Below are 17,517 nucleotides of genomic sequence, written 5' to 3'. Positions count from 1 at the left end.
AAATATAATTCCAATACTTTTTAAATTCAGGCGAATGTTCAAGAAGATCAAACAAAGTTCAACACCGATTTCACGTTAGGCCATTAAAACCTAATTATATGTCCGCACTTCGACCTTGTGAACCACTCAATTAACACTATGTTAAGTGATCTTAAATTTTTTCACTAATGGAAATTTTTATATTCATTTCAACTATTAAAAATTGTTGGTTACCGATATCGATCAGAAAAAAAAACTATTAACTAAACAATAAATATGTATATTTATCTTGAGAAATTATTTGCTTTAAAAAGGCAAACAGAACAAATAAACTGTCTGGAAAAATATCGGATAAAGTAAAAGGTCAATAAAAATAAGTACGTCATTCAAGTTCCGTTTGCAACTCACCTAAAATACGGTATACAAAATAGTTGATCATTAAAGCGTTTCTGTAAATTACGTATAAGGAAATCCCCGTACATGTAACCTAAAGCACACCTTGGTATAACTCCATTAATTTAAACAAAGCGATGCACTATGCCTGATTTAAGGCGTTTTCTAAGATATGGTATTCTATCTAGAATGGATAGTAAAATATTGCCCGGTATCCTTTGGTGTGTCTTGATCAGTTCTTCCAGTGAAGCGGCTACCTAAAAACAATCAACGCAAATTCTTCGTTCCATTAACCAGACTGTATGAAATATACTTGCCTTCATCTGCAAATCTTCCGGCGACAGATCAGGCTCGTAGTAAATAGGCCGTCCTATATGTGTTACCATCTTGACTGGAAATCCCCCGTAAATTGGGGCAAATGGTAATTTAGTCCATGTGTATAGTTTTAAAAACAACCTGCGCCCTAAATGCATGGTGCGAAAGGCTTCCCGCAAGTTTTCAGTAAATATTGGAATCACCGGCTAAAAACCAAAATGCATGCAAGTAAAAAATGGCTGGCAAGCAAAGTTTTACTTACAACTTTAGACTCTAAAGCCGCTTTGGCAAAGCCCAACCGTCGCTTCCACATTAAGCTATAATTGAGACTAAATTGCGCCTCATATACGCCACCAGGAGCGATAGCCAGGTAATTTCCTTCTTTCAACAGCTTGGAACAAGACTGGACAGTTCCCGGTATCACTCTCATACAATCGGAAAGTATACTGAAACCTAAACCGAGATAACTGAGTTTTACTTAGTACGATTACCACTGGAACTAACCTGGTATTTTAAATAGAAAGTGATCAGCCACAGTATGAACGATTCTGTTCCTCGAAAGGTAAACTTTCGCTAAGAAATAGTAAATATCCACTGGCATCGCTCCATGATAATAAATAAGGAGAGCTGGTCCATTTACCGGCAAATTTTCTAGGCCACTAATTTCGTATCCTAATGTGAATAAATTGCGAAATACAGATTAAGTCCAGCGATAACAATGTCCATTATACAGTGTTTCTTAGTGATTTGCTAATACTTACCATGCCAAATCCAGCCATGTGCATCCCAAATAATTGCCACAACTTTTCGAGCGGCCTCCCATTTATCTCCAGTGATTAAAGCGGTTCGCAGCCGGCCCCAATGCAGCTTATAAATGTACAATGTGAATGCGCTTAGATAGAGCAATAGAGCGATTACTACAGGCAGCAGGAATGTAACCACCAGGGGTGTTAAGCACCAGGTTAACCATAGGGAATAGTCAAAATCGACATAGTCAACTGAAACACAACAAATCTATTTACTTGGTTTATTTGTATGGGTCATTACACTCACTTACTTGTGTTGTCTTTGATGAATTGAATAAACTGGTTGATTGTAAGCATCTCACTCAGTTCGAATAAGATCAGTACCTGTCCCGAGCAACAATGCAATGACTATGCAAAATTAGACCATTTCCAATCAATTAAACATCTTTAAATGTTTATAATTATATTCAAAGGCCCGGTATCTACTTGCAATGAGGCATGAGGAGATTTAGAAAGACAATTAAAAACCGGTTAATTTCTCAGTCTCATCTCCCTGTTGATAGGTCATTAATATCATTTATGATCCGATATCAGGATTTCGCCTGTTCTTGAGATTAATTTATCTTACAATAGTCTCAGTTTGTTTGTTTAAGGGGCAATAATGTATTTGAAAACAATGCAAAAATGTTTAGTGTTGTCATTAAGTAGCAGCTGATTTTGACTAGTGACTAGTGACACGTGGATGTTTGCTAGAGCATTGCCAAGATGTTACATTAATCAAAGCATATTATAAGTTTATCAAATTAAGACAAAAAAGGCAAGCGTATCAAATAGTTATCCTTTGGTTGTATGTACCATCATTTAAAAAAATATTCCTAAGTAAAACTACTGCTAATGATAATTATTTCCTATAAAACTGCCTTTCATCGAAGGAAAAAATGGTTATTTTATTATTTTTTGTCGAAACTGTAAACTTTATTAATAAACTATAAAGAAAAAACGTTTTGAAATGAACTGATTTTAAGTTCCATTACAAAAGTGGAAGGCTGTTTGTATGTTGTATTTCAACACTTTCTAATTAGCTTTTAAAAATTTACAACTTGATTTTAACTTGTTTCTGTTGTGCTTGTTTTTACCAATCATTAATGGGGATCAAAAAACAATTTATTATTGGCAATTATCGCTTGAAACTGGTAAAGTTCTCGAGCCTTTAGGTAAACAAAAGCTTGCATCTTTAGAGATGGTTTGCTGAAAAACCTCCTAATGACGTCACTGAAGACCACGCCCAGAAAACTAAAATGATATTTTGAGCTTGATTCTTTACATACGATAATTGCTTTCGCACAAAACCCAATAGAAGGTTTTTAAAGGCAAAAGCAGCTCTTATTAAAAGAGAAACCGTCGATATCGCAAAACAACACTATTGAATCGGTATGAATCTACGCAGCTACGGCAACAACGCGCCTAACGGTGACAACGACCAGTGACAATCCGAGCTCGGGGAAAATAAGTGTGGTTTTTCAGTTGTGAGTTTTATGTTTTGCTTGCGATTAAACAGTTTTTCTAACAAAAAAGGGACAACCTCTGTGTCTAGTTGGTAAGTACAGTTCTTTAAATGTAATTCTTGTTTTTGGCCAGGGGAATAATCCTGATGTCTCAGTAGTAATCGGTGGATTTTTCGTTCCTTATCACGCTATTGTTTTGGGTAGAGCTGTTTGGAAATAGTTAAACAAACCACATTCGGTTGTTTAATTTACCACCTCTCTGACTTTTCACTATCTAATAATCTAAATTGCTTCTAGCCAAGAAGCCACGGCTTAAATCGGGCTAAATTAAGTAATACCAAACCCAGCCATCGTTCTCATTTCAGAACTGCAATGGCGTAGAGTAGTGCATGCATTTAGGTTTGGCCTTGCAGCTATGAATGGATTTTCTGCCTTGAATAAATGCAATTTCTTATTGTAATCGCATTGCATAACTAAAACACATATTTAAAATCCAGGACTAGAAGTTTTTCGCTGCATTGATTGTCTGGGTTTATTGATTTTTATGATTGTACCGTGAAGAGGTTGCTGCTCACTCTTTGTTCGGTTGTAAGGAGATTTTCCAGTTACTAAATAATTTTAACAACACTATTCACAGGGCATTAAGGTAATACATCTATTGGAACTGTTAATCAGTTATTTTTGTGTAGAACCACCCATGTGGAGTCGAAATAATATGTATCCCTTGTTTTTTTGTGGTTCAGTTGTCTATAGTTAATTTCAAAGTAAGGTCTTTTAAGGTCGCCTAACTCTTTTCGAATTCTCAATAAAGTGATCGAAATCGCCAATCCCTTAACAGACTTTCTGAACTATTGTGTAGTCAAGTGGTATTATCTCCCAAGAAATCGAGGGCTAAACAATAATTTTAAGAATACAATGGTTTCTTTAAGAGTGTTTTCTAAATATTTAACTCACCTCTCACCAAAGGTTTCTATTGAAGTTTAATGTGAGGATTTTTTGAAAACTTGAATTTGTGTCAACGGAATTCCTAAAAAAACGTTGCTTTGCTTTGCATAGACATAATGTAAGCAAGGAAAGAACTTTTTTAATGCGGTCCGCCAATATACAAAAGTGATTGCTTGAATCCAATTATTTTAATCGCTTTTGTATGCATTTAACTATTTTCACATCTTCTCACTACTAGTCTTCACACTTTACTTGTACTTTTAATTAATACATTTATTTGTCGTTCTAACTAAACTTTCGTTTTGTTTTTACATTGTATGAAAAGCTATCACAATTTGCTGGGTAACTTTTAAAGGTTTTTAATTTGCTTTGGATGGTAAAAAGTATCTGATTGACAAATGCAATATTTTCACAAACACTTGAGAGTGTTTCGAAAGGTTGGAAAGAACTCAAAACATAACTTTATTTGCTTCGAAATTTTTTCACTCACGTTAGCATGATTCACGGCTTTTATTAACATGCACTGTTTCTTAAGCATTGGATAGTGAATTTAAATAATAGTTTAATGTCGATAGCAGCCATTGGATAAAAAATGGTGAACACTCGACGTTCGGAGTCACACTCTGGTCACCATCACCGAACAAGGGTAGGTGACTTTATCCTATTCGCTAAGTGGTTGAGAATATTATATCAGTAAAATATTAAAGCGAATGTATTAAAAATTGTTGCTGAAAGCCCGATTGGTATTTTACGTTGTACGTCCTAAAGTGAGATCCCGTTACTTCATTCATCATTGCGCAATTTTAAAATGACCAGAAGTAAGTGGTCGCCACCAAGAATTATCAGCAAAATTTAAATAAATTTCCAACAATCTGTCTGATAAGTAATGTTTTTTGTGATTTTGATAACATTTCGATATTGTACAAATCCCTATGTCACACGGGATTAAATTAAATTAATATTAAAGAGATTCTAACGGTTGAAAAGTTTTCCGAGCTTGAAGCTTGCACCGGCTTCTTTTCCGGGTTATTATTCAATACGCAGATCATGTATCAAGTAACTGTTTTCTGCATTTGACCAAATAAGATTCGGTGAAAGTACCGGATGAATTTGATTCCATTTCAGCTAAATGTGGAGTTATTATCAGTTTAGGAAATTTATTCGAATTTGCGCGGTTTGGTCATTTTTGAACAGTTTTCCTCCACTGTTTTAATTTTTTAGCAGCCGTTAAGCAGCGCCAGTTAAGACCAGAAAGGCATTTCATTGCATTCCAACCAGCCGTATAATTGTTATTAATTTATAAAGTTTTCCCGGTTTGGCTCGGGCTGGCCATCCTGATGTGAATTTTGTTCAATTTGAAAGCGGTTTAATTGTTGTGAATTTAAGTAGTTAACTTAGATTTGCGCGCTTTGGTCCTTCAACATCCAAATGCACGCCACAGTAGTCAGTAGACAAAGTTTCCTTCGACTTTAATTTTGTTCGATTCACCTTCGATAATGTTCACCGCAGATGCAAACCAAACGTCAGCAATTCAAATGGCCCACGGCTTATAAGCTCGGAAAACTTGTCCAGGCGAGAAAGCATTCATAAAATGAATTTATCAGTTATGTAACCGAATGTTAATGTTTCACTTCATAACATGTTTTGTAAATAGAACAAACGCAGAAAAATAGCAAGAAATATAATTAACCCATTTGAAAGAAACCTGCCATAAAAAATTTAGTGTAGAAGTAGTAATGTTAGCTATTTTTCAGACTAGCAAAAATTTATGTTTGTTTGGTTTAACTCTAATAACAAATTGAATGTAAAAACAAGTAAATATATTGAGTTTGTCAACCTATAGGGATCGACCAAACTAGTAGAAGATCAAGATTCGGGTTCGACTAGTGCGAAAGAAAAAGACAGTGATTCAGACCGGACCAATAGTGATGATGAAACATCTTCAAATAGCCCTTTGGTGAAGCCGCAAAGTCAGCTGAAAAAGAAGCCTGTAGAGCCAAAAGTTTCCACAAAGGTCGTGACTATACAACGAGAGTTTGAAACAAAATTTAACAGTAAGAAATGTACAGGCCTGAATATGATTTGAAGCCATAAAAGGTCTACTTGACGATTAACTTGTATATGTATTTAGCAACTGGATCCACAAGGAACACTCATAAACAGATATCGTTAGAGCGAAGAAGATTGGCAGTTTATGCCAGTAGGAAAATGGAAGACGAGTTACTAGAAAACACTAATTTTTCTGAAGGAGAATATTATAAAAATCCAAGGTACATTCTGTGAAAACAACATTAAATATTTCATAACTTCATAGCTCTTATGTGTGTTGATTAGAACACATCGGCAAAATCGACTAACAAAAAAAACGCGTATGCTTCGACGATCAGCCCTATCCTTGCGACCGATTCGGCAAAAATGTTATGCCGATCATTCTGCAAGCCATATGGATACAGATAGTGATAGTAAGTATCAAAGAAATAATGGCATTTTACTGGGCGAAGTAGAAAAACTCTGTTATTCCGTTGTGATTTGTCGAAAGAATAGTGATAGTAAATTTCGCTCGATTTCGAGTTCAATAGAACATTTCTAAATTGAATTGATTAATGAATAAGAATTTTGGTGATTTATACTTCTTTTAACGTATCCAACAGTTGCTTTGCCGAGTTCCACTAGAAGACCCAGAAATATCGAAGGAAGTTGGCTTGCAGATAGCCAAATGCATAAAGTAGGATATCCGAATATGAATGTGGAATATTCGGAAGAAGATAGCCGCGATGTGCCTGATGAAAATGTAGAGGTAAAATAAAATCGACAATAGTCTTATTTTATTATTCCATTGTTTTATTGTTCAGACGCAAAGAGCTACTCGACATTCCCGAAGAATGACAAAACCTGGATATTACTACGAAGCTTATGATGATAGCCCGACAATTGCGCGTAGGACGCGTCGATCTGGAAGACGTGTGGTGAGAATGGTCCATACTGAGCTTACTAACAGCGACTCAAACAACAAGGAAAATAAGGAAGACGAAAAACCCTTGAAAACCAGAAGCTCAAAAACGGAGCGAAATACAGATGAAGACAGCAAGTCGAGCAAAGACGTGGAAGTCGATGATATCAAACAGGAAGAAGGTAGACAGACACTAAGGGATAAAATTATACATAGAACTATGTCTTTATACTCATTTTCAGTTAAGGAACCTGGTATGGAAGAGAAGATTACACAACAAAGATCCGGTAGTGAAGAACAGGTGACAAAAGAAAGGGTTACGGCTAGGAGAAACACTAGACAAAGCCGACTTCGCATTCGACAAAACATAAATCATGAGAGAGATAAAGAGACGGAATCGGAGAGCTTAGAGACTGAGGAAGACGAAGGCGGGCGAAAATACTCATTGAGAAATAGACCACTAAAAGCTGCACCCAAAGCAAGTAAGTGAATTCTGAGTGGAACCTTATACAGATATGTATTGTTTTCAAAGGCTTTTTGAATCATATAAATCCCTTCTTTGGTCATTTGAAGGCTTAACTTTTTTAAAATATGAATTTGAAAAAATATTGTACTAGAAACACGTTCATTTCTAGTGCAAACGTATGTGTTACGTGAAAGGAGAAGCAGAAGAATCTTCACAAGACGCCGCAGGAAAAGTTCATCAAGCTCTGATTCTTCGTCGAGTTCGGAAGACCGTTTTAGGTAGGGGTTCTGGAGTAAATTTTATAAAATTCTTCAAACGTATAGTGAATTATTTCGAATAGAAAAACTCCAAAAAACCAACATATGAAGAAGGAAATGCTCAAAACGGGAGCTGGCGGTCCCAGGAACATTGAACCGATTAAACCGGAGATGCTGGACCAATCTGTGCGATTTAGCAGCATTGGAGGCTTGCAGAACCACATCCAGTGCTTGAAGGAAATGATTTTACTTCCAATGATGTATCCAGAAGTGTTCAAACAATTTCAGGTCAGTTGAAAGTTGAAAACAAATTTGTCGCTGCTAGTTATTTTAATTTTTATGAACATCTTGATAGGTTCAACCACCCAGAGGCGTACTATTTCATGGTCCACCAGGTACCGGTAAAACTTTGATTGCCAGAGCGCTGGCAAACGAATCCAGCTTTGGAAACCGCAAAGTGGCGTTCTTTATGATGAAGGGTGGCGAGTTGTTGAGTAAATGGCTTGGGGAATCCGAGAAACAATTACGGACACTTTTCGAGCAGGTATATTTAAATTTCACAGGCCCTGAATTTTTCTTAATTATTGTTCTATGTGGATTATTGCAGGCAGCCGAAATGAAGCCTTCCATTATATTCTTCGACGAGCTGGACGGCCTGGCTCCAATAAGGTCTTCAAGACAAGACCAAGTGCACGCGAGTATTGTTTCCACACTTTTAGCCCTGATGGATGGCTTAAGCGATAGGGGCGAAGTGATTGTTATTGGGGCTACAAATCGGATAGATGCCATCGATCCGGCTTTGAGAAGACCCGGCAGGTTCGATCGAGAGTTGTTCTTTCCTTTACCATCGAAAACGGTAAGTCGGCTTATTTGAAACACTAATATAGGAGCTATATAGTATTGGGTTTCAGGAAAGAGAAGACATTTTGAAAGTTCATGTTGCTAAGTGGTCGCAACCTCCTAGTGACGAGCTGGTAGGGACTTTGGCAGAAAGCACTGTTGGTTACTGTGGATCGGACTTGAGAGCGCTCTGTTCCGAAGCCGTTATTCAAAGTTTCAGACGAACATACCCACAAGTTTACAATTCGGACCACAGATTGTTACTGCAACCTGAAAGCGTTAAGGTAAGAGGGCAACCGGGATTCGCTGGAACAATGAAAATGACAACTAACAAGTTTTTCTATTAAGGTGAACAAGGTAGATTTTTTGAGGGCCAAGTCGATGCTGGTTCCGGCCTCACATAGAGTAGCCTCGGGTTTGGGGAAAAAGTTACTTAACATTTTGGAACCATTGCTGGGACCAGTAATTAAAAACGCATTAGATACTTTGGAGCAAACTTTCCCACACGGCTTGAACTCTTCATTGGCCAAGTAAGTACTAAGGTTTAAAGCATTTAATTTTTTTACGCTAACTATTTTCCTATCAAATGAGATTTTTTAACATGACTTAGGGCCTAGTTTATTGAGTGGAAAAACCGGCTAACTGCATTACATATGTTTACTTCTCGGAAAAATTGGTTGATACGCTGGAGGCATTAGTTTTTTTTTGACTGATTTATTGTATAATTAGAGTGAAACTTTCGGCAAGCTTAAGACCGGCGCAATTACTTCTGGCTGGAGATGGTGCTCAGCACGGTCAATCGAATCACATCGGCCCAGATTTGCTGTTTAGGATGGAACATATTCACTCCTATCTGTTGGATTTAGCCACGCTGTATCGCGAACCAGGAAGATTGCCTGAAGAAGCATGTATTCAGGTGAGTCTTTAAGTATTTTTAGCTGTAAAAAGTAAAAAGCAGACAACACACTCAGCAAAGTGTGGCACGACAGAACTAAAGTCCATTCTCTAATTGATATTGCAGATATTCAATGAAGCAAGAAAGAATGTTCCAAGCATAATATATATTCCAAATATAGACCGCTGGTGGAAACTGGCCTCTGATACTGTTAAAGCGATCTACTTGTCCCAATTGAAGGAAATTGACCCCAATGTTCCTATCTTGATTTTGGCTGCAGCAGACGTCTCCTATAACCAACTTCCCAAAGAGGTATGTACTGGGCTCTTAATGCAGTCAGATTAGATTTTAAATTATTGGAAGCGTTTTTTGAAATTTTTTGTAATCAATTTAGTTATACTTCAAAAAAATCATCCTAAATCTTTTTAGAAGGTCTTTATAAACATATAATCAAGTGGCATAAATTTGAAAATTGACTTTTAACATTAAATATACCTGATTTTTAACTTAATATTTAAACAATTTATCTTTCAGTAATTAACTTTTCCTTTATTGTACGTTGTAGTATAACACTTTACGAGTAAAATAAATCCTTGGAGAAGTCTTTCCAGCGTCTAAAAGAAACTTATTTACAATCTGGCAATAGTCTTTTTGATCTAACAAATAGGAATGAACAAAAAGTTATGAATATTTTCAGTTGAAATTTATACCAATTGTACAAAGTGGTACAAAGATGTCCAAAAGAAGTTATAGTACGATTGTTTAAAAGCAAAACTAATTTAAGATTTAATTAAACTATAGAAAATTTAAAAAAAACACTGAACTCGGGTTTTTTTAGTAAACAAATGAACAGTTTAATTCAGTTGTCTCATTTTGCAGCATCCTTGCAATAATCCTTTACCATTTAGTGCCCGGGAATATCTAATCCGACTGATCTATTTCATTCAATGAAAGATTTGTTTTCAGATTCGAGAGCTATTTTCACATTACCGGAAGGAAATTCAAGAAGTATCTGCCCCGAAGGCTGAAGCTCGTCGTCAGTTTTTCAGAAATATAATCGATATCTGCTTGAGACCTATAAGAGAGGCCAGGGACCGTCCAGTAACCCCTCCGTCGCTACCTCGAGAAGACACTCCGCCGCCTATACAGCTGACTGAGGAGCAAGCTCAAAAACTTTATGAGACTGAAGAGCACACATTAAGGGAATTGAGAATATTTTTGCGAGATATGTGTAAAAAGCTCGCCAATAATAAATTGTACGTATCACAGTATGGTTGTTTAGTTGTGGTCGCGATTGTAATGGTTTTGTTTTAGATTTTTTATGTTTACCAAACCCGTCGACACCGAAGAAGTACCTGATTATACAGAAATTATAAAGCAACCGATGGATTTGGAAACGATGATGACCAAAGTTGATTTTCATCGCTATGAATGTGCCAAAGACTTTTTGCAGGATATCGATTTAATTTGTGAGAATGCTCTAGAATACAATCCGGCTAAGTATGTATACAGCTTATATTTTTACTGATCACTAATTTAATTTAAGTAAATCTTGCAGGAGCTCTGCAGATAAGCAAATCAGACATCGAGCGTGCTCGTTGCGCGATTATGCCTATACGTTGATTAAGACTGAAATGGACAGCGATTTTGAGGATAAATGCCAAGATATTAAAAAGCAGCGGAAACAAAGAAAGGCTTGCACTGCGAAATATTTACCCTCTTACATGATTACACCAAGTAAGTACATTTACTTCGAACTTTGCGATTGATTGAACGAAAATAATAACGAACAAGTGTTGGGTATTTAGTACAATTTTATTTTCCGAAATGCTCTTAGATCTCCAACAACTTAACCTAGATATAGAAGAAAAAGGTTCTGTTGAAATTGGCGATGTTGATTCGCAAGATACTCCGGATAGGTCACGAAATACAATATCTCGCATAAAGAAACGCAGGATTAGATGTAACTGGCAGAATGGATACTTAAAAAGGAAATCCAAGAGACAAAAACTGGACATACCGGCAAACAAGTCGGTAAGTAGCTTAATAATTGAACTTAATTGCTTTTTGATATTTTAGAATAATCCTATTTAGATGTAGTAATTTCACTTATTGACTGTATTGTTTACTATTGTAACTCTTTCGTAGTCACACCCCAAAAATATACTCGCTATTAATATTGTAACTAACTGTTATTATTCAGTCTTTTTTACATTATTTTTATGTAGAACACATGCAGAGTCAACATCTGAATAAGTCTGAGTGGGTTCGGGACCGGCTTAAAACTAATTTTATTTGATAAATATAAGGAGTTTTATTCCAGTTCTGAACTCGACTTTTCATGTCTAAGCATAATTATACTTAATGCATTTTAACCATTTCATTACTCCCATACTTGAGATTTACCGAACAAGTTTAATACATTGATCTAACTTTAGAAAGAGAAAATATCTAGTGATGAATCCAAAAACGATCCTGATAGTAGCACCATAGAAATACCAACCACTGTTGAAGATGCTTCTTGCAAATCTGTCGATACTAATACTACCTTAAGCATTAACTGTGATAATCACAAAGAAGTTTCATCATCACATATGACACGGTTAGTAAAAACGTTTATTTTTATTGCGGTTTTTCAGTTAATTTGGCAAAATATTCGTTTTCAGGTCAACAGATAAAATGTCTTGCGATTTGCTTAGCCCCTCTGAATTATTGGATATTCCTTTATATTTTGATGAAATCGATCAGGCCTTACATGAAAACGGTTAGTACAGATGAATATCCAAGTATAATAAACATGATTATCAAGATGTAACGATTTAAAATTTAAAGCGGCAATTGTGATTTCAGGAACCGAAAAGTCCAAACAAATCGAGTGTTCCGAAACCGATTTAGAAAAGCTGCTAGATCAAATCGTTAAAGGCACAGAAGGATTTTCTCTTAGCCAGCTTCTGGATCTTTACAACCAGTTTGGGGACATTATCAAGAAATTTTCCAAAACGCATATTAGGCACCCACTGCCAAACGTAAGAAACGTTTTGAATCCCGACAATCCTTTTATTTAAAATGTCTTTATCCATTTTCTAGGAGTTACTCAAGGAATATCTTAGATTTAAAAAATCTTGTAGCATTGATGTCGCCAAAGGAACGTTGAGAACATATTAGTGATAATTTCACTGCCAGATGCATTATTGCTTTACTCCCAATATTTATATCAGTATTTGTACTGCTGTATAGTACTTAATATCAATTTATGTAGATAGTTTTAAATATTATTTTTATTACTTAATATACAGCTCATGGAAAATTAGTATAAATGATGTTTGGTGTTTTTAAACGTTTCGTCACTCGTCTCTTTCAAAATTGCAGTTTCATGTCTAAAAGTGTTTGCCATTTCTTATTAATAAGTGCAATCATTTCCTGTTCCAATGTCATCTTTGATTTTACCTAAGATATTTGCAAAGTGATTTACTGTGTGCCTTTCATTTACAATTTATCAAATAATAATCTCTAAACGTGCAAGGTTCAATAACAAAATCGATTTACTATTTCTTATCTAATAGCAATGAACAGGGTTTTAAAACATGTATCAGTAACATACAAAACAATGAGACGTTCTGAATTTTGTTTTAGAAGATTGGCGCTTAGAATAAGAATATAATTCTAAAAGTGTGTTGAAATAAACTGTGTAAATATCTGTCTTTAATTTACTGGACTTACCTTCGTATTTAGGAAACAAATGTCACTTGATGGTTTATTGAAATACGCACAATATGAAATAATAGTTTTAATATTAATATCGCTTTTGGTTCAAAAACAATGAGTAAAATAAATAGGAATGTAAAAAATACCACAGACAATTATCAAATCAAAGGAAAACTACAAGATACAAATAAATATATAAACAAAATTTTGCAAATCAAATAATATTCCTAGACGCTCATTCGTTGTATATTTTCTACTTTTTGTAAATTGCACGTTACTAAGTGGAAAACACAAAAAACAATTAACTAACAATAAGCTTACGTTTACTTGCTGACTGTAAGCTTGGAACTATATTTTATGGACCGATCAAATTAATCAGCCCGTCAATATCAATGCGCTGCTCCCAAGGGAATTGGAAATGTGTGTATGCAAAAGCAAATGGAATGAACAATTAACATAATACATAACTTGCGTGCATTAATTTCATAAAACCAGCTGAAGTAAATTGGCAATTTTTGGGCGAAAATCGGACTCTGGCATAAAAAATGACGACGGTCAGTAAAATTTTTGCATTATTGAGTTTGTGAAAAGCTAAGTGGAATTTTAGAGATTTTTATGAATACTGCCTATCGGGATAAAAAAAACTAGGAACAATTAAAATAGCGTTAAGCACCTAAACCGTACTAAATTGGAATGCTCACCTTAAAGCTCGACAGATCTACTAGACTAGTTAAGTACCCCCTCATCCTCTTGTTTAATCTCAAAAATGTGTAGAAACATTCAAGAAAATAGACCTTATAATCGAATCCAAGATTACTGTGCCCCGTGCAAACTATCGAAAGCTTTGACTTTATCGGGAATTGCGGCTGCTTCCAAAGGAATCCTGGTGAGCAGTTCTCGGAGGCTTCCGATGAAAGAAATTTTCCGATAAAACTTGGAACTGCAAAAAACGGAAGTATAATTATTAAGGAGAAAGCCACTAAACACCAAACAAACACAAACCTGATAAAGGGCTTTGACATATACAGCATGGTTTTGATCCAAAGCGTTGGATGCACGATGTAAAGATGGCTCAAGTTTTTCTTCAATTTTCTACCGACCATTTCATAGCATCTCTTCAACCAAGAAAACGAGGGCAACTTATTGGCTGCTCCATGAAGATAAATCATTACATAATCATCGGTGACTAGCCGTTCTAACGTCCACAACACATATCTGAAAGGTTTAGTGGCAAAAAAACAAATATTTAACTATAAATATGCTGAAAACCTTACAGGAACAGATTATCCATTACATAATCATAATCAACGCGTGACTTGTCGGGTAAGTAACAGGCTGCAAACACCACAATCGCCGTATGTCCTCCCGCTCTAAGATAACCGCCATGTGATAGAACCCTTTTGTAGGGCTCAATAACGCGCATATCAATCGTTCTGTGTTCGCCACCAGGAAGAATCATCCGTTGCCAGTTTCGAGCATGCCGTCTTTCTTCCTCTGCACTTAACGGCTCTATCGGTTCAGATGTGTTATTATCTAAAACACCAAGTAGCTTAGAAAATCGGAAAACATGCCACCATTAACGAATGTATACCTTCATCCAGATCAGCTTTAAAGTTTTCAGCGTCATCTTCAAAGATATCCGATTTGAGACTCTCATCTGAGTCACTATCCATAGAGGAAACATCGCTTTTCTGATTTTCCCTATGCACAAACTTGATATGTCTCAATTTATTGCTGCGTTTGTTATGGGCCAGAAAGTTTAAGTTGCCTGAAGACAATAAAATAGCCATGAAGAATATACTTTATATAAGCTATGTTATATAGTTTTACTGCAAATATTACTTGTAAAAAATTGGGTGATGTCTTGGCAGTTTTTGGAAGTTTTTTCTTTATAACTCACAGTTTTTCAAACATTTAGCCGCAATTTTATACGTAAGAAACACTTCTTCACTGATTCTCAAAATCTGGAGCGCGATTTTTTAGTGAGTTTTTGTATCATTGACATTTTTTAGGCGTCGACCAATGCTCGGATTTCGTTAGAAGCGCTGCTCTTTCGCGGTTGTTTCTACATTAAACGGTTTCCTTTCTCGTTAACAGTATCAGCTCAAAATAGCTTCTAAATGAAACATTCGCAAAGTTCAATTTGCCATTTTAGTAGTAGCAGAGTCTCATTCAACCGTGCATCATGCGCGGTGTAAAGCGAACTGAACTGATTTTCCAAAAAACGGTAACAATTATAAAAAAAGCGTTAATCTAAAATTAACATTAAGGTATACGAATTTTTAGAAACCCAAGAATTGTTTTTGTCGAATGTATAGGCTTCTTGTATAGACTGTAAAACATGTTTTTTTTTTAGAAATTAATAAAAGCACTTATCGAATATTTGCCAACTACTATTTTCCTGTGCAACTTCTCAAGAATTTTTCTTCAAAAAGTGTCCATTAAACAAAAAAAAAAGTGTCCATTACCTTCTTTCTCAGTCATTGTAAGAGAGACGTTCTGCAGATTGGAGCTTAAATGGGCTTCATAAATAGATTTTTCATTTTCAGTATCACTAGTAGGTTCATAAGAGGTTTCTACAGGTAACTCATACTTGAGTAGCTTTTTTAAAGCCGAAGGGCTTTTAGGAAAATCTGAAACAAAATTAAGTAAAAATAAAATATGGCTATAAATCGGAAAAACACTGGACTGATTTCTGTGTAAGTATCCGAGCTAAAGCGTTGTTTTTGCGCGTCAGCACTACAGCCGAAAAACTCATCAATTCGGAAAGTAATTTCTTCCTGATGTTTTGCAAACACAAGTGCCACCATAGAGTAAGTAAAATAATTTCTCTATGAGTGCCACCTCCAGGGGTGTTTCCCTCGAAAGCTTACAGGGATTCATCCATCTTCACACATCCTCAGATGCAAACCACTTACCAGGTAACTTTTCATCATATTCGGATGGTGACAAATTTAATTGCCTTTCAAATGAATCACAGGAATCAGTACTGTTGTCGAATGCTGCAGTTTGGACCTCGGGGTGAAACTTGGCTTCTTTGTACTTGTTCTTGGCCTGTTCGGGAATAACATCGGGAAAATCAGGCGACATATTAGAACTAGGCGAATACATTAAGGGATGGGAATTCGTTGCATTTTCGGTTAACGGAAGTGTTCGGCTTATTACTGTATCATTCCTTTTAGACTCAAATATTTCTTCGGACATTTGGTCGCCTGTGGGGTAACTTATTGCATGTTCGCTGATTTGTAATCCTGCATTATCGAAAGTAGGGCAAGTGGTTTCCATCATAAAATTCTGTATTTAAAGACTTCACCTTTTATTGTTCAGAAAAAAACCGTCGATTTGTATCTTATCGTTCAAGCCTTAAATAATAATTATTCGAAGTAAGGTCAGTTATTTTGCACTTGAAAATCACTTAAATTGTTGTTGAAGTGTTGATATATTCCGTCATTTTTAAACGCATTCGAGTGTCAAGTTTGATTGATGTTGCGAGTAGGAATGAATAGAATTTGGCGAAAAAATCAATCGATAACGTTCTTTTTAATAAAAAATATTTACAAAGGCTATTTGTGCATTACTTGTAAAAATATGAACATTAACAGTAAAAACGCGCCTTGCGCTCTTATGAAAGGCCAGTGAACACAAGGTTCTTTGCTATGCGTGCGTGCTCAAGGCATGTGTACTCAAACATATTTTACTATGCATGAACATTACTGGCATTGCCTATTTTTTTCCCCGCATCTCTCACATACTTTACTGGGTGGTTTTCGCAATATATTTAATGAAGCGAAATAATTTAAAATATTTCAAGTCCTTCAAATTTTTCTAATATATTAAAATTATGCCCTATTAAAATAATTTTCAGCTGGAAACTAAGTAAAAAACACAGTATTATTATTACTCAGTGACAAAGCTTATATTAATCTTATTAACAATCCGGTATATACAAAACCTGAACCGAATTAGTGAATGCAAAAAAAGACGTTAGTCAAAAAACCTGAACCTAAACACTGATTTAACATAATTATTCGGGATTATTTCAACTCTGTTAAAGAGCCATTAAAAAAACGTATGTCTCAAAGTATGGAAATAAAACATAAAATGAAACTTTGGTTAATAGACTTTGTTAAATCAATAGTCTAGCTTAAAGTTTTCTAACGAATAATCGACCGCAAATATTCCGTATTTACATTTAACACACGTTTTAGTAAAAATGACACACAAAAAGAAATAAATTAAAACATAAACACAATCAGGACAAGGAATATTGAAAACTAAAACCCCTAATGAGCTAACTGTCGTAACTGTGACTTCACCTAGATACAGTTATAATTAAGCATAATTGGCAGAAATATTTATTGCTTGACGATGCTAATTGTAGGCCCTTTATTGGATATCGAAATCAAGCTTTAAGAATTCGTCTGAATAAATTACTACGTTATAGACTTTCCGAATAAACAAATGAAATATTTGGCTGCGAAGAAAATGCAACCAAAAGAAAAAACGAGTTCAGTCTTGTTT

At 35.4% G+C, this 17,517-nt stretch overlaps 4 protein-coding genes across 9 annotated transcripts in view; 1 reads left to right on the top strand and 3 right to left on the bottom strand.

Moving 5' to 3' along the window:
• Positions 1 to 243: 243 nt before the first annotated feature.
• Positions 244 to 2,165, bottom strand: LOC109532751 (transmembrane protein 68). Of its 2 annotated transcripts, XM_019897790.2 has the most exons (6): positions 1,745 to 2,165; positions 1,449 to 1,685; positions 1,192 to 1,359; positions 950 to 1,140; positions 690 to 893; positions 244 to 629 (listed from the first exon to the last, which is right to left on the bottom strand). In XM_019897790.2, the coding sequence occupies exons 1-6, from the start codon at positions 1,788 to 1,790 to the stop codon at positions 498 to 500; spliced, it is 978 nt and encodes a 325-aa protein (XP_019753349.1). In that variant the 5' UTR covers positions 1,791 to 2,165; the 3' UTR covers positions 244 to 497. The 2 variants fall into 2 exon arrangements, with proteins under 2 accessions (XP_019753349.1, XP_019753350.1); XM_019897791.2 differs by lacking the exon at positions 1,192 to 1,359.
• A 744-nt stretch (positions 2,166 to 2,909) lies between these two features.
• Positions 2,910 to 12,988, top strand: LOC109532732 (ATPase family AAA domain-containing protein 2). 4 transcript variants are annotated; one of them, XM_019897746.2, is made up of 24 exons: positions 2,910 to 3,030; positions 4,462 to 4,529; positions 5,727 to 5,937; positions 6,015 to 6,153; positions 6,218 to 6,345; positions 6,535 to 6,680; positions 6,736 to 7,015; positions 7,076 to 7,315; positions 7,469 to 7,577; positions 7,640 to 7,844; positions 7,912 to 8,100; positions 8,164 to 8,412; positions 8,468 to 8,680; positions 8,745 to 8,926; positions 9,126 to 9,312; positions 9,418 to 9,603; positions 10,258 to 10,547; positions 10,606 to 10,791; positions 10,838 to 11,028; positions 11,129 to 11,325; positions 11,730 to 11,893; positions 11,958 to 12,055; positions 12,142 to 12,317; positions 12,379 to 12,988. In XM_019897746.2, exons 2-24 carry the CDS (start codon positions 4,476 to 4,478, stop codon positions 12,454 to 12,456), a joined length of 4,098 nt encoding a protein of 1,365 aa, XP_019753305.2. In that variant the 5' UTR covers positions 2,910 to 3,030; positions 4,462 to 4,475; the 3' UTR covers positions 12,457 to 12,988. The 4 variants fall into 4 exon arrangements, with proteins under 4 accessions (XP_019753305.2, XP_019753306.2, XP_019753307.2 ...); XM_019897747.2 differs by having other exon boundaries at positions 4,459 to 4,529; positions 6,535 to 6,674; XM_019897748.2 differs by having other exon boundaries at positions 4,459 to 4,529; positions 10,850 to 11,028.
• Positions 12,989 to 13,063: 75 nt separating this feature from the next.
• LOC109532736 (protein prune homolog 2) lies at positions 13,064 to 16,497 on the bottom strand. 2 transcript variants are annotated; one of them, XM_048667519.1, is made up of 7 exons: positions 16,310 to 16,496; positions 15,915 to 16,247; positions 15,465 to 15,629; positions 14,588 to 14,764; positions 14,271 to 14,529; positions 13,999 to 14,211; positions 13,064 to 13,936 (listed from the first exon to the last, which is right to left on the bottom strand). In XM_048667519.1, exons 2-7 carry the CDS (start codon positions 16,198 to 16,200, stop codon positions 13,810 to 13,812), a joined length of 1,227 nt encoding a protein of 408 aa, XP_048523476.1. In that variant the 5' UTR covers positions 16,201 to 16,247; positions 16,310 to 16,496; the 3' UTR covers positions 13,064 to 13,809. The 2 variants fall into 2 exon arrangements, with proteins under 2 accessions (XP_048523476.1, XP_019753314.1); XM_019897755.2 differs by having other exon boundaries at positions 15,915 to 16,497.
• A 390-nt stretch (positions 16,498 to 16,887) lies between these two features.
• LOC109532738 (endoplasmic reticulum junction formation protein lunapark-B) overlaps positions 16,888 to 17,517 on the bottom strand; it is a gene marked incomplete in the record, with an annotated part of 5,643 nt that continues 5,013 nt past the window's right edge. The window contains 1 exon segment of the mRNA XM_048667521.1: positions 16,888 to 17,517. Within this exon segment, the coding sequence (XP_048523478.1) occupies positions 17,516 to 17,517 (2 nt within the window).

This window comes from Dendroctonus ponderosae, unplaced genomic scaffold (genome assembly GCF_020466585.1).
Source record: "Dendroctonus ponderosae isolate FM_Combo_2020 unplaced genomic scaffold, Dpon_F_20191213v2 Dpon_F_20191213_6, whole genome shotgun sequence".
NCBI classification, from domain to species: Eukaryota; Metazoa; Arthropoda; class Insecta; order Coleoptera; family Curculionidae; genus Dendroctonus; species Dendroctonus ponderosae.
Note: the sequence above shows the minus strand (reverse complement) of the source record. Positions and strands in the feature narration are given on the sequence as shown.

What these genes read in the sequence shown, in the direction of transcription:
- LOC109532736 (XM_019897755.2), bottom strand. Translation starts at nt 16,284, where the DNA reads ATGATGGAAACCACTTGCCCTACTTTCGATAATGCAGGATTACAAATC. An exon ending in TACAATGACTGAGAAAGAAG is followed by an intron (nt 14,765 to 15,464) that starts GTAATGGACACT and finishes TATTGTCTTCAG; the next exon opens with GCAACTTAAACTTTCTGGCC. An exon ending in GTAATGGATAATCTGTTCCT is followed by an intron (nt 14,212 to 14,270) that starts GTAAGGTTTTCA and finishes TAAACCTTTCAG; the next exon opens with ATATGTGTTGTGGACGTTAG.
- LOC109532732 (XM_019897746.2), top strand. Translation starts at nt 4,476, where the DNA reads ATGGTGAACACTCGACGTTCGGAGTCACACTCTGGTCACCATCACCGA. An exon ending in TGCCTGATGAAAATGTAGAG is followed by an intron (nt 6,681 to 6,735) that starts GTAAAATAAAAT and finishes TTTATTGTTCAG; the next exon opens with ACGCAAAGAGCTACTCGACA. An exon ending in AAGTGTTCAAACAATTTCAG is followed by an intron (nt 7,845 to 7,911) that starts GTCAGTTGAAAG and finishes ACATCTTGATAG; the next exon opens with GTTCAACCACCCAGAGGCGT.
- LOC109532751 (XM_019897790.2), bottom strand. Translation starts at nt 1,790, where the DNA reads ATGCTTACAATCAACCAGTTTATTCAATTCATCAAAGACAACACAA. An exon ending in ACATGGCTGGATTTGGCATG is followed by an intron (nt 1,360 to 1,448) that starts GTAAGTATTAGC and finishes TATTCACATTAG; the next exon opens with GATACGAAATTAGTGGCCTA. An exon ending in CGGAAGATTTGCAGATGAAG is followed by an intron (nt 630 to 689) that starts GCAAGTATATTT and finishes GATTGTTTTTAG; the next exon opens with GTAGCCGCTTCACTGGAAGA.